The following is a 26,917-nucleotide window of genomic DNA, read 5'->3' on the forward strand; positions in this document are numbered from 1 at the left end:
AGCTAATGGCAGCACTACCAAATAGCTGCTTAATTTAACTATTAAGTAATTTGATGCCTAATTAAATAGAATTGATGTAGTACAGCACTTGGTGTAGTCATTGGATATCATTTCATAGCTCTTATTACTGAGAATTATAAATTGAAATCTGCTGCAAAATGACTTACCAGGCTTTTTTAAAGTGAAGAGAGAGTGAGGTATCAGAGTGGTGCCTTTGATCTTTGATTACTTCCCCCCCCCTTCCAGGTTCACACTTTCCCAGCTCCATAGCTACTAGCTTAAATCACTAATTGTCATGTAAAAACATAACTAAACATCCTTCCTCTCCTAGTAGTAATACTTTTCAATTTACTAACTTTGTTTTCCAGACAAAATATGAAAAATGAGTCCCTCCCCCTGGGTACAAATTTTGAATCTTCAGTGTTAGCTTACTAGCTTGTTTCTACAAGAGGAAACATTTTGTTTGCGCAAATTAGTAATTCAGAAGAACTGGTTAATATTTTTGACTGATTTGAAGAAAAGGCAATAAATTAATTGACCATTTTTTTACCTTCTGGACTATTATATTTCACAGTAAAATATCAAATAAGGTACAGACACAAATTTTCAATTGAATGAGGCTAGTGATAACCATGGGCCTTCTGTTAGAAATATAATCACCTTTATGTTAAATCAAGAGGTTCAGACCAAGACAAAGAGAGATGTCACCTTTGTGAAGCCAAAGGTATCAGCCACATTTTCATTTTAGAAATGTACTAGAAGATTTACCCGGCGTTGCTAGGCTCCTTAACTTGATTAATTTTTTTTAAGTTTACACTTTCACATCCTTAATACATGCTTCATTTAAATCCTTGTTCTGGGATGGGGCTGGGCATGAGGGGTTCAGTGTGCAGACTGCCCTGGGGAGAGAAGACTACCTCAGCCCTCTTTCAACGCAGCCGCTTGGAGCCAGGTGGTAAGCACCTCTCCATGGCTGCTGCAGCTCCATTGGGCACAGCTGGGGGAGAGGTGCATCTCTGCCAGCTGTGACAGGTCCAGGTTTGTCTGCCTCCTGTACTCCCCAGCCAGAGTGAGGAATGCAGCAAACTGTGCACTTTCCCCTGGCTCCCTGGTGCAGGGGAATAGCCAGCAATGTACCTATTTAAATCAGAAGGAAGTGTGGCTTCAGCCTCCCCACTCTCCCCAAAGGATGCCTGGGAGATGGGAGGCTCTGAGCTGGGGAAGTCCCAAATGGTGGGGGTGCCCCCAGCCAGCCCCTTTTATCTGCTTGGTGATTCTGTCTCTTTTCTGTATGGTTTTCTGAGAAGCAATCCTATTCCTGGCACTTCCCATTTTCCTGGCACAACCAAACCCTGACCTTGCTTTAAGTTATGGTAGGAGGAAGCTGTATATGGAAACTGGTGTTCCTAGCTCTTGCCATTTAGAAGGCATTCTTGTACAGACTGACAGACAAGCACAGACTGACAAACTCTCTCAAATATATAGTAGATTAGGAGAATGAGGGCTCAGAGAGATAAAAGATTCTTGGATCCTACTTAAACAGGATAATTTGCAAAACTGAAGTGGTTGCATTAGTTGTAAAAGATATGCATTGTATAATTATGCTAAAATTCCATAGTGGAAAATAATCAGTCAGTGGAGTTTATTTGGTTACAAATTGCACTTAACTGAAATACTATCATAATTCAAAGAGGTATTTTGCAGGCTAATGACCAAGATTCCATTATATGCAAGTTGCAGTATTTTTTTGGTAAAATAATACTGTAATGGGCAATAATAACTGTTCCATTAACAGAACCATATATCTAGGAATGGTTTGGAGAAACATCATTAGTATTCTAAGTGATTGCATTTTAGAATACAGTATACTCCTGTTTAACCAAATAGACGAGGAGGTGGACACAGATAATTAGGATAATTGAGAGCTCAGATAATCAAGAGGACAGCCTCTTGCTCCAGGCAGCTATGAACATCTCCTTTGCAGCCATGAACTCTCCTTTGCAGCCATGAACATCTGGACATGGTATAGGCCAGTGATACTCAGACTGCTGTGACTGAGGAGCCAAATAAGCCATCAGAATTACCCAAAAGAGTTACCATAGTGCAAATTCATTGTTCCAATTCCAATAGTACTAGATACTCATATTTGAACAATATGGCAGGGGAAATATTTAGTTTTTGTATATTACAATGTTATTAACCAGTTGTAGTTGATAAAATATATAATCAACTACAATAATTGGTTAGTATTATCGCATTGGTTAATAACTTAGACTGGTGGATAATTATATCACACAGTGTTTTAGTATCATATGCGTCAAAGAGCTGCAGGAAATTCAGTAGAGCCATTTGCAGCTCGCCAGTATCACTGGTATGGACTTTACTGTTGTCTCTATGCAGTAACAGCAAGTCAGCAAATGCCCTAGTACCCAGGGTCCTCGTGTAGCTGCTTGGCTCAGTGCTTGTGCGCCCCAGCTCCTGTAGTCTGGACCAGAATGGAGGTCACACTGAAGAGGAAAATGGGCACCTGAATGCTGCATCCACCAAAGTTACAACATCAGCTCAACAGGGGAGGAGGCAAGGGGACAGATGTGCATGTTAGCAGGTGGCCAGGGTGGCTAATTGGACATTGCATGCAGGCCATTGTTTTAGGGGCAGAGAGCCTTACTAGAGAAGACAAATATGTGATACTATGCCCCCATATTTTTATGAAAATATGTTTTGAATATGAGTATGCATAACTTGAAAATGCTTTATGCAAAATACCACATGTAGCCTCTTGTGGAAAAGCTTGCAGTCTGCTGACAGTGTATGTTCTATTTGTGTGCATGTAACATTCTTGTATGTGTAGTTAGAAATATGAAGTGGAAACCTATTTGTTAATTTAGGTCTTCTAGTGAAAGCCATTTAGTGGTACTTAATGAACTTAATGGCTATGTGCTCAAGACAATAATCTGTGAATGGTCTTGTTTTTTCCAGTAAACCAGGATTATGGTTGGTCCTACAAAAATCGGTAACCATGCCACCTGGTATTGGAATCAGTCTTGAATTTTGTACTCTTCCAGATGGGGGAGAATTGAGAAAAGGATTTTCATCCTGGGGAAATTTTCTTTTAAGAGATGGGGAGCAAACAATGATGTTCTTTAGTTGGCTTCACAGACTGCCCTCCCATCACAAGAGGACAAATGAAGACACTAGGAAACAAAGAACTCTTATGAGGAGAGGAAGCAGGTGGGCTCTGGTCAGAAAAAAAATCAGCTGTGGCCTGAAGGACTAGGGTGAAAAATTATAATTTGTAACAAATTCGCTTAGGCCATATCTATATTTACCGGTGAATCAACGCTCCAGAAGTCGATCTCCTGGTGTTCAATTTAGTAGGTCTAGCAGTCACGAGGAGTAAGAGAAGCCAATGGGAGTGTCTTCTCCCGTGGGCCTCCTGCTCTGTGGACACCACCAAGCTCAGCTTAAGGTATGCCAACTCCAGCGTATGTATTCTACATAGCTGGAGTTGCATATTTAAGCTGACCTTCCAGGTCTAGTGTAGACCTGGCTTTAATGTTATTTGGCATAGCTGGTGTGTTTTATTTATTTTAACTTAGTAATTTACTTTAATCTGTGTGTTATCACTTGAAAGCACTTAAATCACATTTTTATATTTAATTAAATCATCGTGTTTATTATCAAGTCTAGTGTAAATAATTACCACCTGGTTTTGTGTGTGTGCGTGTGCGCACGTGCACATGCGGGGTGGTGGGGAGGAGGACCAGCTATGCATGTCTCTCATTGATAGAGAGCTTTCTCTATGTAAAACTTTTATACAGAGTAAGATAGATTCATTTCGGGGTTTAGTCTCTTGTGAGGGCTGTGCTCCTGGGTGCTATCAAATCCTTGTAACCGAGACTTCCTAGATCTGAGCTGTTAACAGTGTCTGTGTTACTCTGCTGGGGGCTGTTACGCCAACTCTGTGGATTGGCTGGAAAGACCAGAACTTCTGGCTCAGCAGAACAGAGTGGTGGGATGCATTTTGAAGGGAGAGGAGAGAGAAAGGTGAGAAAATGGTGTGTGTATGTGTATAGTTGAAATATTATCAGTTCTCTGCTGGCACACTTGAACAAGGGAGTCACTTCCTGAAATTAATATTGGGGAAATTTTAAAGCCAATAACGGAATAATTCTTCACAGCCTGTGAGATTTAGAGCTCCAGGAAATCAAACTCTTCTACTAGAGCTAAATTTAAAAAAGAACTGGATAACGTGATGAGTGATAACTTTAGTAGGCTTGTGCAAATGAAAGTAATCTGCTCATAATTGCATGATCCAGGAAGAAATTCCCCTCACACATTACACACGTGCCCAATTGGCTAAGTGGGTTATGGCTTTTACACATACACACTTTTTTTTTCTGAGGCATCTGTTAGTGGCTGCTGCTTGAGACAGGATATGAAACTTGAACAGTTGTTAGATCTTGTCTGGCAAACACTGTGTTGCTCAATTTTTAAAAAATTGGGTTGTTTCCTAATCTAGAAAGATAAACCACTTTGACATTTAAGCGTATTTCTGAGGATTTGAAACCATTCAACATATAATGATGGTATAAAGTGAATATCGACCAGCATATTTATTCAGTTACTGTGACCTGTGAGAGAAGGTAATTCAGTCAATGCCTTATTTTCCAAGCTTTGTTAAATCCTAGGCTAAACTTTCAAAAGTGACCTAATTTTGGACGACTCAATGTTTTGAAAAAAAAATCTTCTCATGTCTGACTTTTTCAGAAGCTGAGCAGCTGACATCTGAAATTTAGAACCCTGAACGCTTATATGCCACTTTTAAAGGAAGGCTGTATTGTTCCCATTTTACATATTGGGGAAACTAAGGCACAGAGAGGGGTAATAACTTGCACAAGGTTATCTAACAGGTCAGCAACAGAGTCATGAATAGAACACAGGTGTCCTGACCTACAATCTACAGAACCCTGTTTTAATTAGAAAGTCAGAATGCTCACTAGTTCATTAAAAGTTCTAGACTTCAAATATGAAGGGTGTGGTTCTAATCTTGTTCACTCCAGTTTTACATAATGGAGCCATTCCCAATTTAGAATAGTGTAGGTGAGATCAAAATCAGATCTAAATTCCCTAAAAGAAAATATTTAAAATGTCATGACACTTCAGTCCAGACCAATAAATGACTTTTCTTGTCATGTTCTCAAATGTCCCATTAGAAAGGAAACCCCATTTAACAATAGAATTAGACAAGCAGAACTTTTCTATAATTACTTAGCTAGAACCTTCTGTTGATAGCCTGGTATTCCACTGTATTATCAAAGTTTTGACCTCAGTACCATAAATTAATCTTAGATTTATTTTCTTATTCAGAGGAGTGTTTATGGTTTTGGATTCTTCGTCTCGCCATTATTTCCAAACAATTCGTGGTTGTATTTGATTTTTATCAGTGAGAATGGATCAAAAGCATTCAGTGTCTCTGTGAATGGCAAAACAAACATTGAGTTCTCAAGGATTAGTTGTGACGTTGTTGGTGGACAGAGAAAAGGATGTAGCAATAATTGTGACATGAGATAAGAAACTGGATTAGAGTTTTAGCTGAGTAGATAGCTAGAAAAGACTGTACTGTAGCAATGTTATGAAGAAAGAAACAGCAAGATTTAGAAACTGCTTGTGTGTGAGGGCCTAGAGAGAAAGAGGTGCAAGTCCAAGATTACACCCAGACTATGAGCCTGAGTGACAGGTAAATAATGATGGCTTCTAGTGATCGAGAGAGGAGATGAATTAAAATCCCTGTTTTAGTCATATTGCAGTTAAGCTGATGGCAAGACTTTTACTGAAGAAGTTGCAATGTTCTAAACGCCTCAGAACTAGCTTTGATACAAAGAAAATGATAGAAAGGCGTGGATAGTCTGGCATCTCTATTTAAAAGTACCTTATGCAAAGCTGCCAATAGTGATCACTGAATAGGAGGAAAGTCTTGGAATAATAATGAACAAATGAGCATTGCTCAAAAAGATGAAAGCAAAAGTGTGAAGAAAATATTTCTATATTAAGCATGTAACAAAGTAAGTAAACAAACATGGACTAGCGATGTATGGGCTACTTTTTCAAGCAGCATGTTGTTGAAGTTGAAAATGCACCCGTATGTAGTGATTACTTAACACTGATGGGGGGAGGGGAGTTATCCTGACTAGTCAAGACAAGATTTTCTGCATTGTTTTGGAAAAATCTATTGTAGATTCAGTAGTTCTCCAGGTGCTTCTGAAAACCAATGGCAGTGTATTAAAGGACAGAAGTTGTGTTTCTTTCTACTTTGATTACCTACCTCTTGAAGTTGCTCAGAGAGTTGACAATGTAGCTGTGTCTTGGCAGGACCTCATAGCAAATAGAAGACAAGACATTCTGTACTCCCATGATTTCTGTCACTTTGATGTTAAACTCCATACCAACCGAATCTCTTAGAAGCACTAAGGATGTGTCTAGACTACAGGTTTTTTTTTGAAAAAGTAGCCTTTTTTCCAAAAAAAAAAACTTTACCTGCATCTAGACTGCAGCCATGTTCTTTTGAAAGTAAATCGAAAGAATGCGGCAGGTTTTTTTGATTGCAGTAAATGTCATTTTACAAGGAATAACGCCTTTTTCAAAAGTACTCTTTCAAAAAAAGGCGCTATTGAATGCAAATTGTGCTTTTACAAGGAAGCGGCTAACTTTTTTGAAAAAACTGCTTGTAGTCTAGACGCTCTCTTTCGAAAGAGGCTTTTCCGAAAGATTCTTTCAAAAAAGCCTCTTTCGAAAGAGAGAGTCTAGACTAGACGAAGCCTTCGACTAAAGGCTTCTGTTGGTATGGAGTTTAACACCAAAGTTAATCTATTGACTTAAGTGACAGTATGTTGCACAGCCTTATGTATTTCAAAGGGCCACAAAGAGGTTGTAACTATGATTTGGATATATTGGGGGAGATAGTCTCTTCAAACGTGCGTCTGTGACTAAAATATCCTCTTTGTCATACGTAATAGTTTGGTTTCATTAAAATTAGAGTGTAATGTCATACTCTCAAAAATGGCCCATACATTTTTACCATGCGAGTTTTGCACATTGACATAGATGCATTGGCAAAAGTAGTAAGGGCAAATTTAGAGACTGGATTTGGGATCACTTTGATTGAAGGACACTCATGTTAGATTTTGGTTTTACAGTAAACTTCCGATAATCCGGCACCTTTGGGACCCAGGGGGTGCCGGATTATCAAATATGCCGGACTATCGGAAGGGGGGGCTATGAGGTGTCTGGGGTGGGGGGGGATGCCACCCTAGACCCCTCATAGCCCCCCCTTCCGATAATCCGGCTCTGCCCCAGGCGGCCCTGATTCAGCCACTGCTGAAACTGACCAGCAGCGGCTGAATCAGAGACGCCTGGGGCAGAGCAGCTGGAGTGCTGCTGGGTTGGTCCCGTAGCGCCGACCCTTGGTGATGCGGGACCAACCCGGCAGCATCCCAGCTGCTCTTGGGGACGCCTGGGGCAGAGCAGCTGGGGTCCTGCCGGGTTGCTCCTCGGTGCTACTGGACCAACCCGGCAGCACCCCAGCTGCTCTACCCCAGGTGTCCCCAAGTCAGCCACTGCTGAAACTGACCAGCGGCTGACTACAGGAAGCCCAAGGCAGAGCTGCTCTGCCCCGGGCTTCCTGGAATCAGCCGCTGATCAGTTTCAGCAGCGGCTGACTTGGGGACACCTGGGGTAGAGCAGCTGGGGTGCTGCCAGGTTGGTCCCCGCAGCGCCGAGGTGCAGCACTGTGGGCACCAACCCGGCAGCACCCCAGCTGCTCTGTCCCAGGCATCCAGATTCAGCCGCTGTTGAAACTGACCAGCGGCTGACTCCAGTAGGCCCGAGGCAGAGCAGCTCTGCCCCAGGCTTCCTGGAATCAGCCACTGATCAGTATCAGCAGCGTCTTACTTGGAGCCGCCTGGGGCAGAGCAGCTGGGGTGCTGCCGGGTTGGTCCCGCCGCACCAAGGGTCGGCGCTACCGGACCAACCTGGCAGCACTACAGCTGCTCTGCCCCAGGCGACTCCGAGTCAGCCGCTGCTGGTCAGTTTCAACAGCAGCTGAATCTGGATGCCTGGGACAGAGCAGCTGGGGCGCTGCCGGGTTGGTCCCCACAGCACCGCACCTCGGTGCTGCGGGGACCAACCTGGCAGCACCCCAACTGCTATACCCCAGGTGTCCCCAAGCCAGCTGCTGCTGAAACTGAGCGGCTGATTCCAGGAAGCCCGGGGCAGAGCATCAATGCCTCGGGCTTCCTGTAGTCAGCCACTGGTCAGTTTCAGCAGCAGCTTAATCGGGGACACCTGGGGTGCTGCCTGGTTGGTCCCGCAGCCCCGAGGGGCAGCGCTAGGGGACCTACCCGGCAGCGTCCCAGCTGCTCTGCCTCCAGGTTCCTCGATTCAGGCGCTGGTCAGTTTTAGCAGTGACTGAATAGGGGAAGCTGGGGGCAGAGCAGCTCCATCGGTCCGGCTGCCCGGAGCACTTCCGGGTTCCTGATGGTGCCGGATCATCAGGAGTGCCGGACCGTCAGATGCCGGACCATCGGAGTTTTACTGTATTTGTCTCGGCCCAATTTTTTTTATTTTAGGGTTTATATATGTGTATACATATATAATCTGTTTGTTTGTTTGTTTGCCTAGGTTTGTGCCACTGTGGTGAGCAATGGCTCCCTTCTTACGGATATCTTTCAACTCCTTTGAAGTTGGACCTATGCAGAATGAAGGGGACCAACTGCAGCCCTTCTGTGCTATAAAGATGAAAGAAGCCTTGACAACAGGTACAAAAATGACTGGCATGCTTCTGGACTGGAATGTGCTTATTAGAAATTACCTTTTCTACCCGCATGCTCTGGCGGGATTGCAGGTATCAAGACTCCATCCTACAAGTGCATAGGTAACTGGTGCCTACAACGAGGGAGTACAAGGAAGGTCACCCAGAGGAACAGGGAGACAGCATCCCATTTAGCATTGAAGCTTTTGGCAGGAGTTCCATGGGGCAGTGCACCTCCTGAGCACTACCACAAATTACCTGTAGTGCAAGGTGCTGCGGACTCTTGTCCTGATTCTGCAAAGCACTTAATAGTGTTGGCTTCTCTTAAAGAAACGTGACAAGTTTCATTGATTCCACGGAGCTCATGCATTAGTGCTTTGATAGATCCAGCCCCAATTGCTCAGCGCTTTACCGGATCAAATCCGTCCTTATTAATTTCCTCTTTCTCTGCAAAAAAGAGATGCATTTGGCAAAACTGTCTACTTGTCCTATTTGCATGGGGTGTGGGGGTAACTGCCTGATGAGTTAGCATTTGTAAATCAGCTGTTGATGTGCTGCCTAAATTGGTAAAATGTGCTTATCTGAAAGCATGGGGAGAACTTGGAGTGTCTTATAAAAGCATTCGAAATTGCCTTGAGGATGAGAACACTTTTTTTCAGTTGCAGGACAGTAAATGGCTGCATTGTGTTAAATGAAACATATATCAGTGGGAAATTTGATTTATTATGATCACCAAGGTTTTTTGATGGCAATTAATTTGTTTGGAACAACCTATACTCTAAGTAAACATGTCCCTATGAGTGCATGTACTATATTTACTTGGGGTTTAATGTAACATAAACAATAATAATTACCTATGGGGTCAGTGGAGACAAGTTCTTTGAACTTCTTTTCAAAATAAAATTCATGGAGTCTCATAATCCTAAAAGTGGAAGGAACCTCGAGAGGTCATAGAGTCTAGTCTCCTGCACTCATGGCAGAACCAAGCACCATCTAGACCCAGGGGGCTATTTGGCCAGTTGAGTGTAGCTAGTCAGCTTCATAGAATCATAGAGCTGGAAGAGACCTCAGAAGGACATCAAGTCCAGCCCCCTGCCCAAGGCAGGACCAATCCCAACTAAATCAACCCGGACAGGGATTTGTCCAGCCGAGAATTAAAAACCTCTAGGGATGGAGATTCCACCACCTTCCTAGGTAGCCCGTTCCAGTGCTTCACCACCCTGCTATAGTTTTTCCTAATATCCAACGTAGACCTCTCCCACTGTAACTTGAGACCATTGCTCCTTGTTCTGCCATCAGTCACTACTGTGAACAGCCTTTCTCTGTCCTCTTTGGAACCTCCCTTCAGGAAGTTGAAGGCTGCTATCAAATCTCTTCTGCAGACTAAACAAACCCAAATCCCGCAGTCTCTCATCATAGGTCATGCGCTCCAGCCCTCTAATAATTTTGGTCGCCCTCCGCTGGACCCTCTCCAAGGCATCCACATCCTTTCTGTACTGGGGGGCCAGAACTGGACACAGTACTCCACATGTGGCCTCACTAGAGCCGAATAAAGGGGAATAATCACTTCTCTAGATCTGCTGGCAGTGCTCCTCCTAATGCACCCTGATATGCCATTCGCCTTCTTGGCTACAAGGGCACACTATTGACTCATATCCAGCTTCTCATCCACTGTAACCCCCAGGCCCTTTTCTGCAGAACTGCTACTTAGCCATTAAGTCCCCAGCCTGTAACAATGCTTGGGATTCTTCCGTCCCAAGTGCAGGACTCTGCACTTGTCCTTGTTGAACCTCATCAAATTTCTTGTGGCCCAATCCTCTAATCTGTCCAGGTCACTCTGGACCCTATCCCTGCCCTCCAGCATATCTACCTCACTCCCTAGCTTAGTGTCATCTGCAAACTTGCTGAAGGTGCAATCCATCCCCTCATCCAGGTCATTAATAGAGATGTTGAACAAAACTGGTCCTAGAACAGATCCTTGGGGCACTCCGCTAAAAACCGACCTCCAACCTGACATCGAGCGGTTGATCACTACCCGTTGGGTGCGACACTCTAGCCAGCTTTCTATCCATCTTACAGTCCATTTACCCAATCCATATTCCCTTAACTTGCTGGCAAGAATATTGTGCGAGACTATATCAAGAGCTTTGTAAAGTCAAGGTATATCCAGTTACAGAAACATTTACCTCATCATAGAAGCTAATCAGATTGGTTAGGCACGACTTGCCCTTCGTGAATCCATGTTGACTATTCCTGATCACTTTCCCCTCTTCCAAGTGCTTTAAATTGGATTCCTTGAGGATCCCCTCCATAACGTTTCCAGGGACTAAGGTAAGGCTGACTGGTCTCTTGTTCCCTGGATTGTCCTTCTTCCCTTTTTTAAAGATGAGCACTACATTTGCCTTTTTCCAATCACCTGGGATCTCTCCCGATCTGCACAAGTTTTCAGAGTTAATGGCCAAAGGCTCCACAATGACATTTGCCAACTCCCCCAGTACTCTTGTATGCATTAAATCTGGGCCCATGGATTTGTGTATGTTTAGGTTTTGTAAATAGTTCCTAACTTGTCCTTTCCCCACCAGGGTTTGTCCACCTCCTTCCCATACTGCGTTCGTTGCCTAGTGCATTTGTCTGGAAGCTGACCTTGTCCATGAAGACAGAGGCAAAGAAAGCATTGAGTACTTCAGCTTTTCCCACATCATCTGTCACTAGGTTACCTCCTTCATCCAGTAAGGGCCCCACACCCTCTCTGATCACCCTCTTATGGCTAACATGCCTATAGAAACCTTTCTTGTTATCCTTCACATCCCTTGCTAGCTGCAATTCCAGTTGCGCTTTCTCCTTCCTGATAACTCCCCTGCATTCTCGAGCAATATATTTATACTCCTCCCTAGTCATCTATCCAAGTTTCCACTTCTTGTAAGCTTCCTTTTTGTGTTTGTTCTCCGGTAAGCCAATCTGGTCGCCTACCATATTTGCTTTTCTTGCTGCTCATCGGGATGGTTTCTTCCTGTGCCTTTAATAAGGCTTCTTTAAAATACTGCCAGCTGTCCTGGACTCCTTTCCCCTTCATGTAAGCATCCCAGGGAATCCTGCCCATCAGTTCTCTGAGGTAGTCAAAGTCTGCTTTTCTGAAGTCCAGGGTGTATATTTTGCTACTTTCCTTTCTTCTTTTGGTCAGGATCCTGAAATCTACCATCTCATGATCACTTCTTCCCAGGTTGTCACCCACCTCTGCTTCCCCTACTAGTTCCTCCCTGTTTGTGAGCAGAAGGTCAAGCTGTGCATGGCCCCGGTCAGTTCCTTCAGCACTTGTACCAAGAAATTATCCCCAGCATTCTCCAAAAACTTCCTGGGTTGTCTGTGTACTGCTGTATTGGTCTCCCAACAGATATCAGGGTGATTAAAGTCCCCCATGAGAACCTGGGCCTGTGATCTGGAAGCTTCTTTTAGTTGCCTCATCCACCTAATCCGGTAGTCTATAGCACACACCAACCACAACATCACGCCTGTTGCTTCCACCTCTAAATTTAACCCATAGACTCTCAACAGTCTTTTCTCCCTCTAAATACTGGAGCTCTGACCAATCCTACTGCTCTTTTACATACAATCCAGCTCTTCCTCCCCTCCAGCTTCCTCCCCTCCAAAGAATTTGCAACACTCTCAGCTTGGTATCATCTGCAAACTTTATAAGCATACTCTCTATGCCATTATCTAAATTGTTGATGAAGATATCGAACTGGTCCCAAAACTGATCCTTGCTGAATGCCACTCGTTATATTCTTCCTGTTTGACGGTGAACCATTGATAACACTCTCTCAGAATGCTTGTCCTACCAGTTATGTACCCATCTTATAGAAGCCCCATATAGATTGTGTTTCCCTAGCTTGTTTATAAGAAGGTTATGCAAGACTGTATCAAATCTTTACTGAAGTCTAGGGTTACCATATCTTCCATTTCCCCTTTATCCACAAGGCTTGTTATCCTATCCCAGAAAGCTATCAGGTTAGTTTGACATGATTTCTTCTTGCTAAATTCATGCTGATTATTACTTATCACCTTGTTATCTTCCAGATATTTGCAAATGGATTTGTTAATTACTTGCTCCCTGATCTTTCCTGGCACAGAAATAAAGTGACTGGTTTGTAATTTCCTGGGTTGTCCTTATTTCCCTTTTTATAGATGGGCACTATATATGCCCTTGTCCAGTCTACTAGAATCTCTCTTGTCTTCCATGACTTTTAAAAGGTGAAAGCTAATGGCTCACATAGCTCCTCTATGAGCTCCTTGAGTGTTCTAGGATGCATTTGACCAGGCCCTGGTGACTTGAAGACATGTAACTTTTCAAAGTAATTTTTAACTTTAACTTCTGAACCTACCTGATTTTCTCCAGCATTTGCTATGGTAGGCATTCAATCACCACCAACCTTCGTGCTGAAAACCGAAACAAAGAAATCATTAAGCACCTCTGCCATTTCCACATTTTCTGTTATTGTTTTTCCCTCTTCATTGAGAAATGGGCCTACCCTGTCCTCGGTCTTCCTCTTGCTTCTAATATATTTGTAGAATGTGGCCTTGTTACACGTTCTGTTTCTAGTGAATTGGAGCTCATTTTGTGCCTTTGCCTTTCTAATTTTGTCCTTACATACTTGTGTTATTTATTTATATTCATCCTTAGTGATTTGACCAAGTTTCCATTTTTTGTAGGATTCCTTTTTTATGATTTTTAGGTCATTAAAGATCTCCTGGTTAAGTCACAGTGCTCTCTTGCCAGACTTCCTATATTTTCTACACAATGGAATAGTTTGTTCTTGCGCCCTTAATAATATGTTTGAAAAACTTCCAACTGTCTTCAATTGCTTTTCCTCTTACTCTTGTTTCCAAAGGGACCGGACCTATTAACTCGTTGAGTTTGCTAAAGTCTGCCTTCTTGAAATCCACTGTCTTTATTTTCCTGTTCTCCCTTCTACCATTCCTTGGAATCATGAACCGTCATTTCATGGTGACTTTCATTTTCAAATTTTCAACCAGTTCCTCCCTATTTGTTAAAATCAGATCTAGAACAGCATCTCGCCAAGTAGCTTTCTCCAGCTTCTGAAATAAAAATTTATCTCCAATGTATTCCAAGAACTCGTTGGATAATCTATGCAGTGTTACTTTCCCAACAGGTGTCTGGAAACTTGAAGTCCCCTGTCACCACCAAGTCCTGTGCTTTGGATGACATTTTTCGCTGTTTGAAAAAAGCCTCATCCACTTCTTCCTTCTGTTTAGGTGGTCTCTAGTAGACCCCTAGCATGACATCAGCCTTGTTTTTGACCCCAGAGACTCTCAACCAATCTGTCTCCTATTTGCATATCAACCTCAGTCTTCCTGGGAGTGGTGGCTGCAGACCTTTCAACCTTGGGGATATGTGACTCCTCTTCCATCTTAACCACACAAGGGGAGGGTGATCACAAGGTTGATTGAGGCTGATCAAGGGTGATCAGAAGAACAAAGGCTCAAAGAGTATGGCTGCACTAAAGCAAGTAACAGTTTTGAAGGATTTAGAGGCTTCTAAAAATTGTCTTCCCATAGCAAGAATTTAGACCCATTTCTTCCTATGAAATTGCATGATCAGTAAAATTGTAGGAATTGCCATGCAATATCAGACCAAGGGCTATTATTCTATCTCTGACAGTTGCCCTTACCAGGTGCTTCAGACAAATAGCAAGAAACACTACAGTAGGCAGACATGGGATGATCTCTCCAATCTATAATAGGTAGAGATGGTCTTAAGATCTGATGCATGAGCCTTTACGTCTCTCCCAAAACCTGTTAGCACTAACTATTACTCTGAATAGTCTTGTTACCTGTATAAATATCCAGTCCCTTTTGGAGTCTTGCTAAATCCTTGGCCTCTGTGTTTTTCTGTGGCACTAAATTCCATGTGCTTTAGGATACGGTTTCCCCCTCTCAGCCGTTCCAGTTCTTCGCACAGCCCTTGTTCCTGTTCGGTGAAAAGGAGAACAGGCGCTCTTGATCTCCCTCTACGCCGTTCCTTCTTTTATTTATGATTGCCCTACCTCTTACTTGTCTCCATTTTAAGATAAACAGTTCCAATCATCTGTCTCTCTTCATATGAGATGGCTTTTTTTCCAGGCCTGGTCAGTCTCAATGTTCCTCTTTGAACCCTCTCTAACTCTGCAATATTTTTTTTAGATAAAATGACTGGTTCTGCAGAGTGTGTTCTTACCCAGCTGCTCTGCTGTAGGGCAAAGTAAGGATACACCACGGTGGGATAGTATTTTGCTTTTTCATTGTGCCTAGGGCGGTGAGTCAATTTACTTGCCTGCCTCAGCAAGAGAGAGACTTGCTTGTGCTGAACTGGGACAAGGCTCCCTGTACTGAGTCTTTAGCTACCTAAACAAAGTATTTCCTAAGGGCTCTGCCAGCTCTTGCTGTGCATAAGGCATGCCAGTCCCAAAGTCCCCTGCATGTTCAGCCCTTAGCCCTGGACACTCACAGAAATTACCAGGCAAGCTGCCCCAGAGGAACAGTGCACACATGAGCCTGTTTGACTGAGCTATAACATCATAGCACAGAGGTATATTTATAGTGAAAACATAAGTTTTTTATTAAAAAGCTAAGATTTAGTGAGTAACGGTAACAATGGAAACAGAAATGTGTGTATATAAAACACAGTATAACGCACTTCGTAAAGTCTAAATGGATCTTCAGCAAGCTAACATCTAGAGTAGTTTCTCAGATGAAGTAATCTCTTGCTGTCCCCAGCCAGCATGGCTGAAAATCCTTCTTTCATGCAAAAAGTGCTGACCTTATAGCATCTTCCATGAAGGATGAGACGTCCTCTTTGCTCTCTCCTTGTGTCACCAAAGTTCATTGTTTTGTCCGCAGAAGGAGGGGCATTTGTGGTTTAGTCCCATGTATGATGGCCCCATATTGCCTTCACATCCTCATGTCAGTGTCATATGCAAACAGGTGTCCACTGTGTTGGCTTATGATGCTCATTTTACATGTGAATGAAGGCAGATGTTTGGTCAGAAACCTGCTTGGTAGTCAGTGCTCATTCAGTCTGTGTGTGTGTGTGTGTGTGTGTGTGTGTGTACGTACACGTACAGTTCTGTAAATATCAACCCTGCATATATCTCACAAGGATCATGTAACAGGCTTTTAGCAGAGACCTCATTTGAGGGTCTTTGCATAAATATTATGGTAGCAATGTGGTGGGTGTAGTGACCGAGCAATGAACCCTTTTGTCATGTGGCACTGAGTGGCCCTTAGGGTCCCAGGCAGTAAGGTGGCTCAGAACACGATCCAGCAACCTCACGCTAAAAATCCTGTTTTTAATGGGATTGGGGAAACGAGGCTCATGGGGGGATCTGAGCACCTCCTGCCCAGTGAGTGCAAACATGCACCCTCCCTCTTTGCCCTCTCACCCCCGGTCAGCTGTTGCCCTTGTCAGATGTGTCTTCAGTGGCCCAGCCCTCTGGCCAAGTCTCACACAGTCAATATGCATGAACGTACACACCCCTTCTGGGATAGAAAGTCCAGACAGCCTAGTGAGGCAAGGGGGAGAAAGCAGGAAGTGTATCAGCTTTCCCTTCCCCTCGTCTTTTGGAGAGATGGTAGAGATGGGGCCTTTGTAGCAGGAGTAAGGAATGGTCTTGACACAGCCTTCATTTCCCATTTTCATGGCTGACCTGGAGAGTGTCACCAATAATTCTGTTTCAACTTGTTGCTACTGCATCCTGAGTAGGGAAAAGATCATCTCTTGGGCCAGAGATAGAAACCCTGGGAAAAGGAAATTCGTGCATGGTTTGGGGTTAAGCAGATTCTCAAGCATTAAAACGTAATGTAAAGTCGTACTCGTAAATACACAAAATGACTAAAAGGGTAGTGAGAGAACCTTTCAACATTCTTCTCCATCGCTGTTCTTTGGGGACATTGATGTCTGTATTTGTAAGCAGGTAACTTGATCAGTGGCAAGTCCTGACTAGTATGAGTTATACTGAAATAGATGCATAAACAATAAAAGCAGTGTGGCTGAGTGGAATCTGTTCTAGCAACTCTGGCTGTTTCTTCAGTCTTGAGCATTTTTAAAGAATAGGTACGTCTGTAAAATATGTATTTCTAAGTGGAAACTTGTTTATAATTTACATGCTGATTCCCACAGGAAATGGACCCCTGCTAGTGCTTAATAGACTTTTGTTTAGTTAAAAGGTTTCTAGACGTCTGGGAACCTTCTTTGTTCTGTGGAATGTTTTCCCCATATATAATGTTGTATCTTCTGCCTGGTCAGAGCACCTTTTAATGGGGTTTATAAGACCAATATAGCAGACATGAAAAGACAGGATTGGATGTGAATATTTCTCTTTTTGTAGAAGGCGCTTTCCATTAATTACTCTTTCTGATGTTCCAAGGGCAACATTCAGTAGCTTTCTGTGGGTCCATTTTTACCAATCAAAGGACAAGGCCAGTCTAGTGGCTGTGCCATGCAGAAGATTTGGTTTTGAGGGCCTGTTTCTGCTGCACTGGGCAATAACACACTTCAAGCAATGAGAAGATAGCACACTCATTCCATAGGCTTGTGGTTCAACAGACACCCACACAACTAATCAAGTCCAGTCATATCACCAGTTAGCTATTCCTGCCTTTTCTTTGAAAGATTATTGGGATAGGAGAGGATTTAGAAGGAGGAGAAAAACTTATAGGGAGGAGAAGATCCTTTAGAATTATAATAAAAGTTCTGTCTCATAGACTCATAGACTTTAAGGTCAGAAGGGACCATTATGATCATCTAGTCTGACCCCCTGCACAGTGCAGGCCACAGAATCTCGCCCACCCCTCTTAGAATAATCCTCTCACCTATGTCTCAGTTATTGAAGCCTTCCAATACTTTGAAGGCCCCAACATGCAGAGAGTACTTCAGCTGTGATCTGTGCCCAATGCTACAGAGGAAGGCGAAAAACCTCCAGGGCCTCTGCCAATCTACCCTGGAGGAAAATTCCTTCCTGACCCCAAATATGGCGATCAGCTAAACCCTGAGCATGTGGGCAAGACTCACCAGCCAGACACCCAGAAAGTTCCCTATAGCAACTCCTATCATCCCTCCATTGACCTATTTCCAACTGGAAATGAATGGTCAATTAGTTACCAAGATCATGTTATTTCATCCAACCATCCCCTTATCATAGAATCAGAACTGGAAGAGACCTCAGAAGGTCATCAAGTCCAGCCCTCCGCTCTAGGCAGGACCAATCCCATCTAAATCAACCCGGCCAGGGCTTTGTCAAGCCGAGACTTAAACACCTCTAGGGATGGAGACTCCACTACTTCCCTAGGTAACCCATTCCAATGCTTCACTACCCTCCTAGTAAAATAGTTTTTCCTAATATCCAATCTGGACCTCTCCCACCACAACTTGAGACCATTGCTCCTTGTTCTGCCATCTGTCACTACTGAGAACAGCCTCTCTCCATCCTCTTTGGAACCTCCCTTCAGGAAGTTGAAGGCTGCTATCAAGTCCCCCCTCACTCTTCGCTTCTGCAGACTAAACAGACCCAAGTCCCTCAGCCTCTCCTCGTAGGTCATATGCTCCAGACCCCTAATCATTTTGGTTGCCCTCCGCTGGACCCTCTCCAATGCGTCCGCATCCTTTTTGTAGTGGGGGGCCCAGAACTGGACACAGTACTCCAGATGTGGCCTCACCAAAGCCGAATAAAGGGGAATAATGACATCTCTGGATCTGCTGGCAATGCTCCTCTTAATGCATCCTAATATGCCATTAGCCTTCTTGGCTACAAGGGCACACTGTTGACTCATATCTAGCTTCTCATCCACTGTAACCCCCAGGTCCTTTTCTGCAGAACTACTACTTAACTGGTTGGTCCCCAGCCTGTAACTATGCTTGGGATTCTTCCGTCCCAAGTGCAGGACTCTACACTTGTCTTTGTTGAATCTCATGAGATTTCTAGTGGCCCAATCCTCCAATTTGTCTAAGTCACTCTGGACCCTATCTCTGCCCTTAAGCGTATCTACCTCTCCCCCTAGCTTAGTGTCATCTGCAAACTTGCTGAGGGTGCAATCTATCCCCTCATCCAGGTCATTAATAAAGATATTGAACAAAACCGGTCCTAGAACCGAACCTTGGGGCACTCCACTAGAAACTGACCGCCATCCTGACATTGAACCGTTGATCACTACCTGCTGGGCCCGGCCTTCTAGCCATCTTTCTATCCATCTTACCGTCCATTTATCCAATCCGCATTCCCTTAACTTGCTGGCAAGAATATTGTGGGAGACCGTATCAAAAGCCTTGCTAAAGTCAAGGTATATAACATCCACTGACTTTCCCATGTCCACTGAGCCAGTTACCTCATCATAGAAGCTAATCAGATTGGTCAAGCACGACTTGCCCTTTGTGAATCCATGCTGACTATTCCTGATCACTTTCCTCTCATTCAAGTGTCTCAAAATGGATTCCTTTATGATCCCTTCCATGATTTTTCCAGGAACCGAGGTAAGACTGACCGGCCTATAGTTCCCTGGATCGTCCTTCTTCCCTTTTTTGAAGATGGGCACTACATTTGCCTTTTTCCAATCATCCGGGATTTCGCCCGATCTCCACGACTTTTCAAAGATAATGGCCAAAGGCTCCTCAATGACATTTGCCAACTCCTTCAGTACCCTTGGGTGCATTAAGTCTGGACCCATAGATTTGTGTACGTTTAGTTTTTCTAAATAGTTCCTAACCTGTTCTTTACCCACCAAGGGCTGTCCATCTTCTTCCCATCTTGCGTCGCTTAGCACAGAAGTCCAGGAGCCGACCTTGTCCGTGAATACAGAGGCAAAGAAAGCATTGAGTACTTCAGCTTTCCCCACATCCTCTGTCACTAGGTTACCTCCTTCATCCATTAGGGACTGCACACCCTCTCTGATCACCTTCTTGTTGACATGCCTGTAGAAACCTTTCTTGTTATCCTTCACATCCTTAGCCAGTCGCAACTCCATTTGCGCTTTCGCCTTCCTGATAACCCCCCGGCATTCTCGAACTATACATTTAAGCTCCTCCCTAGTCATTTGTCCAAGTTTCCACTTTCTGTAAGCTTCCTTTTTGTGCTTAAGTACACCAAGGATTTCCCCTGTAAGCCAATCCGGTCTCCTACCAGGTTTGCCTCTCTTGCTACGTGTCGGGATGGTTTCTTTCTGTGCCTTCAATAAGGCTTCTTTAAAATACTGCCAGCTGTCCTGGACTCCTTTCCCCTTCATGTTAACTTCCCAGGGGATTCTTTCCATCAGATCTCTGAGGGAGTCAAAATCTGCTTTTTTGAAGTCCAAGGTGTGTATTTTACTACTCTCTTTCCTTCCTTTGGTCAGGATCCTGAAATCTACCATCTCATGATCACTGCTTCCCAGGTTGTCACCCACCTCTACGTCCCCTATTAGTTCCTCCCTGTTTGTGAGGAGAAGGTCAAGCTGTGCACGGCCCCTGGTCGGATCCTTCAGCACTTGTACCAAGAAGTTATCCCCAACATTCTCCAAAAACTTCCTGGATTGCCTGTGTACTGCCGTATTGGTTTCCCAACAGATGTCAGGGTGATTAAAGTCCCCCATGAGAACCAGGGCCTGCGATCTGGAAGCTGTCTAATTTATGGCTTTCTGTAGTTATTCTTACCATCTGTTTATCTAAAAGCCTTCCTAGTAATTATAGAGAGGGCTGAATGCTGGAAGGAACTTTGGAGTAATTGAAACCTTTGCTTCCTACAAGACTCTTTGAATCCCAGGTAATACAAGGAAAGGAGAAGAATCAGAAGGTCATAACAAAATGCAGGAGATCCTCAGGGGGCTGTTTGTGAACATTCTGAGAAGGCCTTTTGGCCAGCAGCCTTAAGCTACTTGTCAAAGCTGTAATTTGTAACGCTGTTCTCGGCAGGCATTTCCTAATAAAGAAATACGGGCAGGTTATTCTTTACTGCTGTTTGGACAGCTCATCACGCTGAGCAGAGTGCATCAAACAAACGGCTATTGAGTTAATATAAACTTACCTTGGAATTCATGCCTCAGAAAGCTGTTTAGACAATTGGAGTAAACAGAAATTCTACCAATGACTTCTATGGGAGAAAGATCGTGGCCTCGCTCCAGTGGGACTGGGCGGTGCTCTTGTTGGTTTGTAGAGCATCTAGCACAGGAGAGTCTTGGTTGGTAATGCAGGCTCAATGGCACACGATAATACAGAGGATGATAATCATTGAAGTCCATGTGTGCTGTACAGCCGGAGAGAGATCTTGCAATACGTTGAAAGCTATAGAAATCATGACTGGGTCAGACCACAACTATGTTACAGGTGACTTTCCCTATGCTGCCTCTCAACAGAACTGCAAGAAGAATGTCAGCATAGGTTAGGAGACAGGTTAATGAGAATGTTCTGCTGTAGGTCACCAGTATGAATACAAACTAGGCCAGCATTCAACATTTCTTAACTTATCTAGTGGTGGATGCCTGACATGAGAAGCTGGTGATCTAATCCCATCACACTCTATCCTAGTGCCCTCTAGGCATTTTCAGCAAACAGCTTAGTGACTATCCTGGACACTGAACTACCCTATGAACTAGAGATGTTAAAATGTGTTTAACTATGTAACCACTGAAAATTGCAGTGGTTACATGGAGGGGAGCCACCTGCCCCCTCTCCAGGAGCTTTTAAGCTGGCTCCCCATGTGTACTGGCTCCAGCCTGCCTTCTCCTGCTGCCTGTGATACAGAGGCAGCAGTGCGGGGGAGGGAGGGCTTGGATCCCCGGGAGCCGGTGTGCACCATGCGTATTGGGGGACCTGTGTGTAATCGTGATGGTTAATCGATGAGCAGGTTCATCAGTTTACCATGTACACAGTTACACTGTCACTGGGCTATAGCTGGTCTCTATACAATAACTGATTGTGGATAAATGTTACTCTCTAGGATCAGGGACTTTACCAAGGTTTGAGTATGTTGCTGTTCACCTGGGTGGCAACCACAACCCCAGGTTTTCCAAGGTTCTCTCCTGCTTATTTCATAGTGAGGGGGGCATCTCAATGTTGTTCATCCATTGGAAATCAAATCAGATACTGTCCTATGTAGAGCCGTCACTTCCTACTTATCCCACTTTCCATGCGGTTTTCAGAGAGGGGGAAAACTTTGATTCAGAAGAAACCCACCATGTATCCTGAATGGAAGTCTTCCTTTGATGCCCACATCTATGAAGGACGTGTCATTCAAATTGTGCTCATGAAGGCAGCAGAAGAGCCGCTGTCCGAGGTGACCGTAGGGGTATCCGTCTTGGCAGAGAGATGCAAGAAGGGCAACGGCAAATCAGAATTCTGGGTAAGTGTGAAGAGGAATCTGTTCAAAATCATTCAACTGTGTGTTTGTCTTGTTAGATTTCACTCAAGCTGACCAGACATGCCATGTAGCTTCTAAAAAGAATGTCTGCTCCCTTTTGATGTGCATGGCAGTCCAAGTGAGACAATTATTTTAGAATTGCTAATGATTGAATAATGGAATGTCAATGTCCACAAAGTTGACAGTAAAACCCTGGACTTCAATATCTGAAAATAACGACCTGTATTACACTAAAATCTTATCGTGTCAAGTATCGCAGACATGAGTATGGTCAGCATGTATGTTAATAGAGCTGGATTATCACAATTAGCTTGTACATGATAAAAAAGTGAAGCTAATTCTAAGTCTATTTGATTTTTTTATTTTGCTTTTCAAAAATAATTTCTACTCGTGCTTCAGTATGTAGCGTCCTTCCTTCCTAACCCCCTACTCATCTATCACCCTTTCTTGCCTTCATGTCCTGTGACACATGAACATTTCTGTTTACAAATGTGTTTTGAATGCTTTGCTTCTAAACAAAAGCTCACTGTTGTAATGATTATCATTCTGCCTGTTCTATTTACATGGCATATGGTTTGCAAATCTCTTAAAACTTCCTCATGACATAAATGATAAAAAAATGTGTCATTGTCTCATCTTGCCCTTGAGTAAAGAGCAGCTCTGTGGGTACGTCTAAACTACATGCCTCTGTCGTCAGAGGCATGTAGATTTGTTGTTTTGGCAAAGGCAAATGAAGCCGCGATTTAAATGATCGCGGCTTCATTTACATTTACATGGTTGCCGCACTGAGCCGACAAACGGCTGATCAGCTGTTTGTCGGCTCAGTGCGGCAGCCATGTAAATTTAAATGAAATCGCGATCATTTAAATCGCGGCTTCATTTGCCTTTGCCAAAACGACAAATCTACATGCCTCTGACAACAGAGGCATGTAGTCTAGACACAGCCTGTCTTACAGGACACGAATTGGGTTTACCTCAAACAGCTGAAGGGTGTCTTGGTAGTCTAGTGGTCTCCGTACATACTACCTTGACTCTCCCATAAAACCTTGACTCAAGCATAGGAAAACAACATAGGGAACCTTGTGTTTACAATCTCTTCAAATTAGGCAATATGAAATTCAGTACAAAGTTTGTGGTTGTGTAACCACCACTGGGCAGATTTGAACCTGGGACTTCTGGAGCTTAGTGCAGGAGTCTTTACCACTTGTGCTGAAAGACAGCTGGCGCTTGGCTTAAGCTGGAGAGCTCCCTTGTTCTTATCTATTACTGAAAGCGGTCTAAGTGCCACTACATGGGACAGTGAACCACACTAGGTGTGTGGGTTACAGTTGTTTCATGACATTTTGCAAATTTCCTAAGCATTCCTAAATTGGTCATTGGAAATTATTCTGGATAGACACTGAAAACCTCCAGTGACAAAAAGATGTAAATCAGTGGTCCCCAGCATGGTGCCCGCATGGCGCTTGGAGGGGGGGGCTGGCTCTGGACGCGCGGCGCTTGGGCGGGTGGAGGGCGGCTCTGGGCGCGCGGCACGGCTCTGGGGGGAGCCCCGCCCTCTGGCGCCCGGCAGGCGAACGGCCATGCCCCCGTTACCCGGTAGCCTCAAATGGTTGGGGACCACTGATGTAAATGTTCAAAATCATGTTCCCAATAGAAATAGAATCAGAACCCTGGATTGAACATCCAAACCTCTGGTGAAATGCAAATGAGAATTCAACCTTTGTAGCCTGGGTCCATCTCGACATTTAATATATTAATGCTTTCACTTGATTAATTTGGCTTTATTGATTTTTCATTAACTAAAATCCGAACTTATGTCTTATTACAAAATTGTTTCCCCGTCAACTTCTCTGCTTTCGTGGCTTCATTCACGTGAAGTGAAAACAGAAATATTTTTCCGGTGTATTTTATTTTCCCCTTTTCCTCATTTACTAACGTAAACAAGATCCTTGTTCCATAAAACAGAGCTTCTGTATCACTTCAGGGCAAGATGACTTAGCAGCATCCCATAAAATTTTATGGCACTTTGAAGTGCTTGTTCTCATTACTTACAACAGTAGTATAATCTCTGTTTAAAATGTTAGCGAGTCTCTGCATATTAAATCACCAGTCTGCTGTGCAAAAATACATGGTTAATTCTACAACCAGAGGGAAATGCTTATGCTTACCAAAATTTGGATGAGGTCTCTCAATTTATATGGTTGGGGGCACCCAGTTTATGATCATACCCGGTAAGCAAGTATGAATATATATCGCCTCACCGATATGCATGTAAAAGTGGACTCCAGAGAGCTCTACCAGAATGCTGCTGTGTATGATAACACAGGAAAATGTCCATCTCTGCTTGAGAGAGACAAATTGAGTAGTAACATAAGAGCGGCCATACTGGGTCAGACCAAAGCTCCATCAAGTCCAATATCCTGTCTTCCAACAGTGGCCAATGCCAGATTATCTCTTTTATTGGTTCAACTTGTGGTGATGGAAGAGACAAGTTTTTGCACTTCACAGAGCTCTTCTTCGGGTCTGGGGAAGGTAACCAACATGTCTAAACTAAATACAAGGTAGGACAACTCTTGAAGCCTAAGGGGTGCGCAAGTGTGGTAGGAGTCCACTTAAAATGAAGTGAGGAATTAAGGGTTAGCTGGCGTCACATTATAAGAACCATAAAACCAGTGTCTCCGGAAAGTCCATTTTTTTTAGTAACTAGCAGAGTTATAAATTTAAGTTTCCATGTGCACCTTGTGAAGGTCTGATGCAGGTTTCTTTTCAGGACTAGGGCTGCAGGGTCAGATATGGAGTGTTGCTTTGTGGAAAATATTCGCCCACCGGTAGTATCATGTTTTTTTCCCTCATTTTTCCGTGTGAGTTCTTTCAAGAGCGTAGTGATCGTCTTGCTGCATCCACACAGTAGTTGGGGCATTTGTTGTACTGGATGAAGTATACTGTTGCATGCTGTGATCGGTATATATGGGACCTATTGACCCTGAAAGGTGTGTTGTACTGCACATTGATCATCAAAATAGTGGAGCTACATCTACTCTGCATCAGCTGTTCTGGCAGTCAATGGTATATCTTGGTCTATGGGGCGCTTGCTTGTAATTTGACCTTGGTGAGGTTGGGGGTGGGTGTTCAAAGTCCAGATATCAGGGGACTGAGATGTGGTCTCCATCAAGTATGGGTTATAATTGTTCGATGATACCCCATATGGGTTCCGGTGTGAAGGGGTAGGTGACAAATAGTGGTTTGCAGTCAGTTTGTATTGTATTTTATCAGTATTAAAGTAGGTTCTCTCAAGGTATTTGGGTTGCCTGTTCCATGATGCAATCTATTTCTTTGTTGGGGAAAAGTGAAGGCAGTTTCAAGTGCATGTAGTGTATCCCAGACTTCCTCTTTGGAGTAAATTCTGTGGTATTTGAGTGCCTGGCTGTAGAAAACAAATTTCTTGGCGTGTGTACGTCGGTCACTGTATCTCTGGAGGGATCCTTGAGGTTCTTCTATATAGTCAATTGTAGGATTACATTTTTGAATCTGGTGTTGGTGTCCAAGGAGTCAGTACTAGTGTGGGAATCTTAGAGTGAATGGGATGGATGGGTTGTGGTTTAGATTTCCTTCACAACTTTATAAGAAAGTTTAAGCCGTCTCTCCAGAGGATGAAGATGCCATTAATGGATCTCAGGCATGTCTTTGGTTTTATGGTGCATTTTTCCAGAAATTCTTCCTTGCCATTGAAAAGATTGGAATATTGAGGAGCCATCCTAATACCCCTGGCTGTTCCCATGGTTTGGACAAAATAATTGTTGTTAAATGTGAAGGATGAAATGGATGAGTTTGGTGACGGATGTTTGCTGAGAGTGGATTTCTGAGCCTTGTACATCATCTTGGAGATATTTGAGGCAGGCACGGGTACTGGAATGGAAAGGGACACTGATGTAAAGGGAGATCTCTGTGGCCAGGATGGTGTTCTATGGAAGTTTATGAAGTTTCTGTAGGAAATTGCGGTGCCTTTGAGGAAGTGGCCCTGGATGTGGAGAGTAGTTTGGAAATGGCTGTGTGTAAGGGTGCCATAGCAAGGTCTGGGCCTGCCTGGTTCCCTCGTTTGTGTATCTTAAGAAGCAAGTAGTATGTCCCTTGGGTGGATCCTGGGGTATAGGATGGTAGGGTTTTTTAAAAAAAAATGTTTGGGGAAGGATTTGATGGTGTCTTCAAATTCCTGTGTAAATTGTGGGGGGTGGATTGGTCTGAGTTCTTTATAGGAGGTAAGATCAGAGAGTATCTGTTTACCTCATTGGCATGACCATCTGAGTAAGTACTGCAATCGCTCGTAATTTGTTTGCTGGTTTGGTCTCTATCTGCTGACTGGATTTCAGGGATGATATAGCTGTGCTGTCAGTGGTGGAGAGATTGTGGTGATTGTCGTGCTTTTGTCTGCTGGGGGGGAGGGTCTAATCAAACTGTTCTTGTCTCTTGTGATCGTCGGTGGGGACATGATTGTGGGGAGGATGTTGTCTTTGTTGAGAGAGAATTCCTTGAGGCAGAGTTGACAGAGGAACATTTGTAGCTCTCCACATGTTAGTACGGTATCTGGTTCAGAAGAAGTGTAGTCCCTTGGAGAGTTTGGAGAGTTAAGTTTCACTTAGGGATAGTCTTGATAGAGTGTAATATCCATTTGATAGGTCTCTGCCTTTCATACCATGGCTAGTGGGGTGAGCATAGAGGAAAGTTGTTCAACGAG

General features: G+C 43.7%; 1 protein-coding gene across 5 annotated transcripts in view; it reads left to right on the forward strand.

Annotated features, from left to right (window-relative positions):
• Nucleotides 1-26,917, forward strand: part of PRKCD (protein kinase C delta) — a 127,966-nt gene that overhangs the window by 61,342 nt on the left and 39,707 nt on the right. For all 5 annotated transcript variants that reach the window (XM_075939352.2, XM_075939350.2, XM_075939351.2 and 2 more), the window contains 2 exons: nucleotides 8,680-8,816; nucleotides 21,968-22,167. In XM_075939352.2, the coding sequence (XP_075795467.2) occupies nucleotides 8,702-8,816; nucleotides 21,968-22,167 (315 nt within the window). In that variant the 5' untranslated portion in view covers nucleotides 8,680-8,701. The remainder of the gene's footprint in view (nucleotides 1-8,679; nucleotides 8,817-21,967; nucleotides 22,168-26,917) is intronic.

This window comes from Pelodiscus sinensis, chromosome 11 (genome assembly GCF_052426305.1).
Source record: "Pelodiscus sinensis isolate ZL-2025 chromosome 11, ASM5242630v1, whole genome shotgun sequence".
Lineage (NCBI taxonomy): Eukaryota > Metazoa > Chordata > Testudines > Trionychidae > Pelodiscus > Pelodiscus sinensis.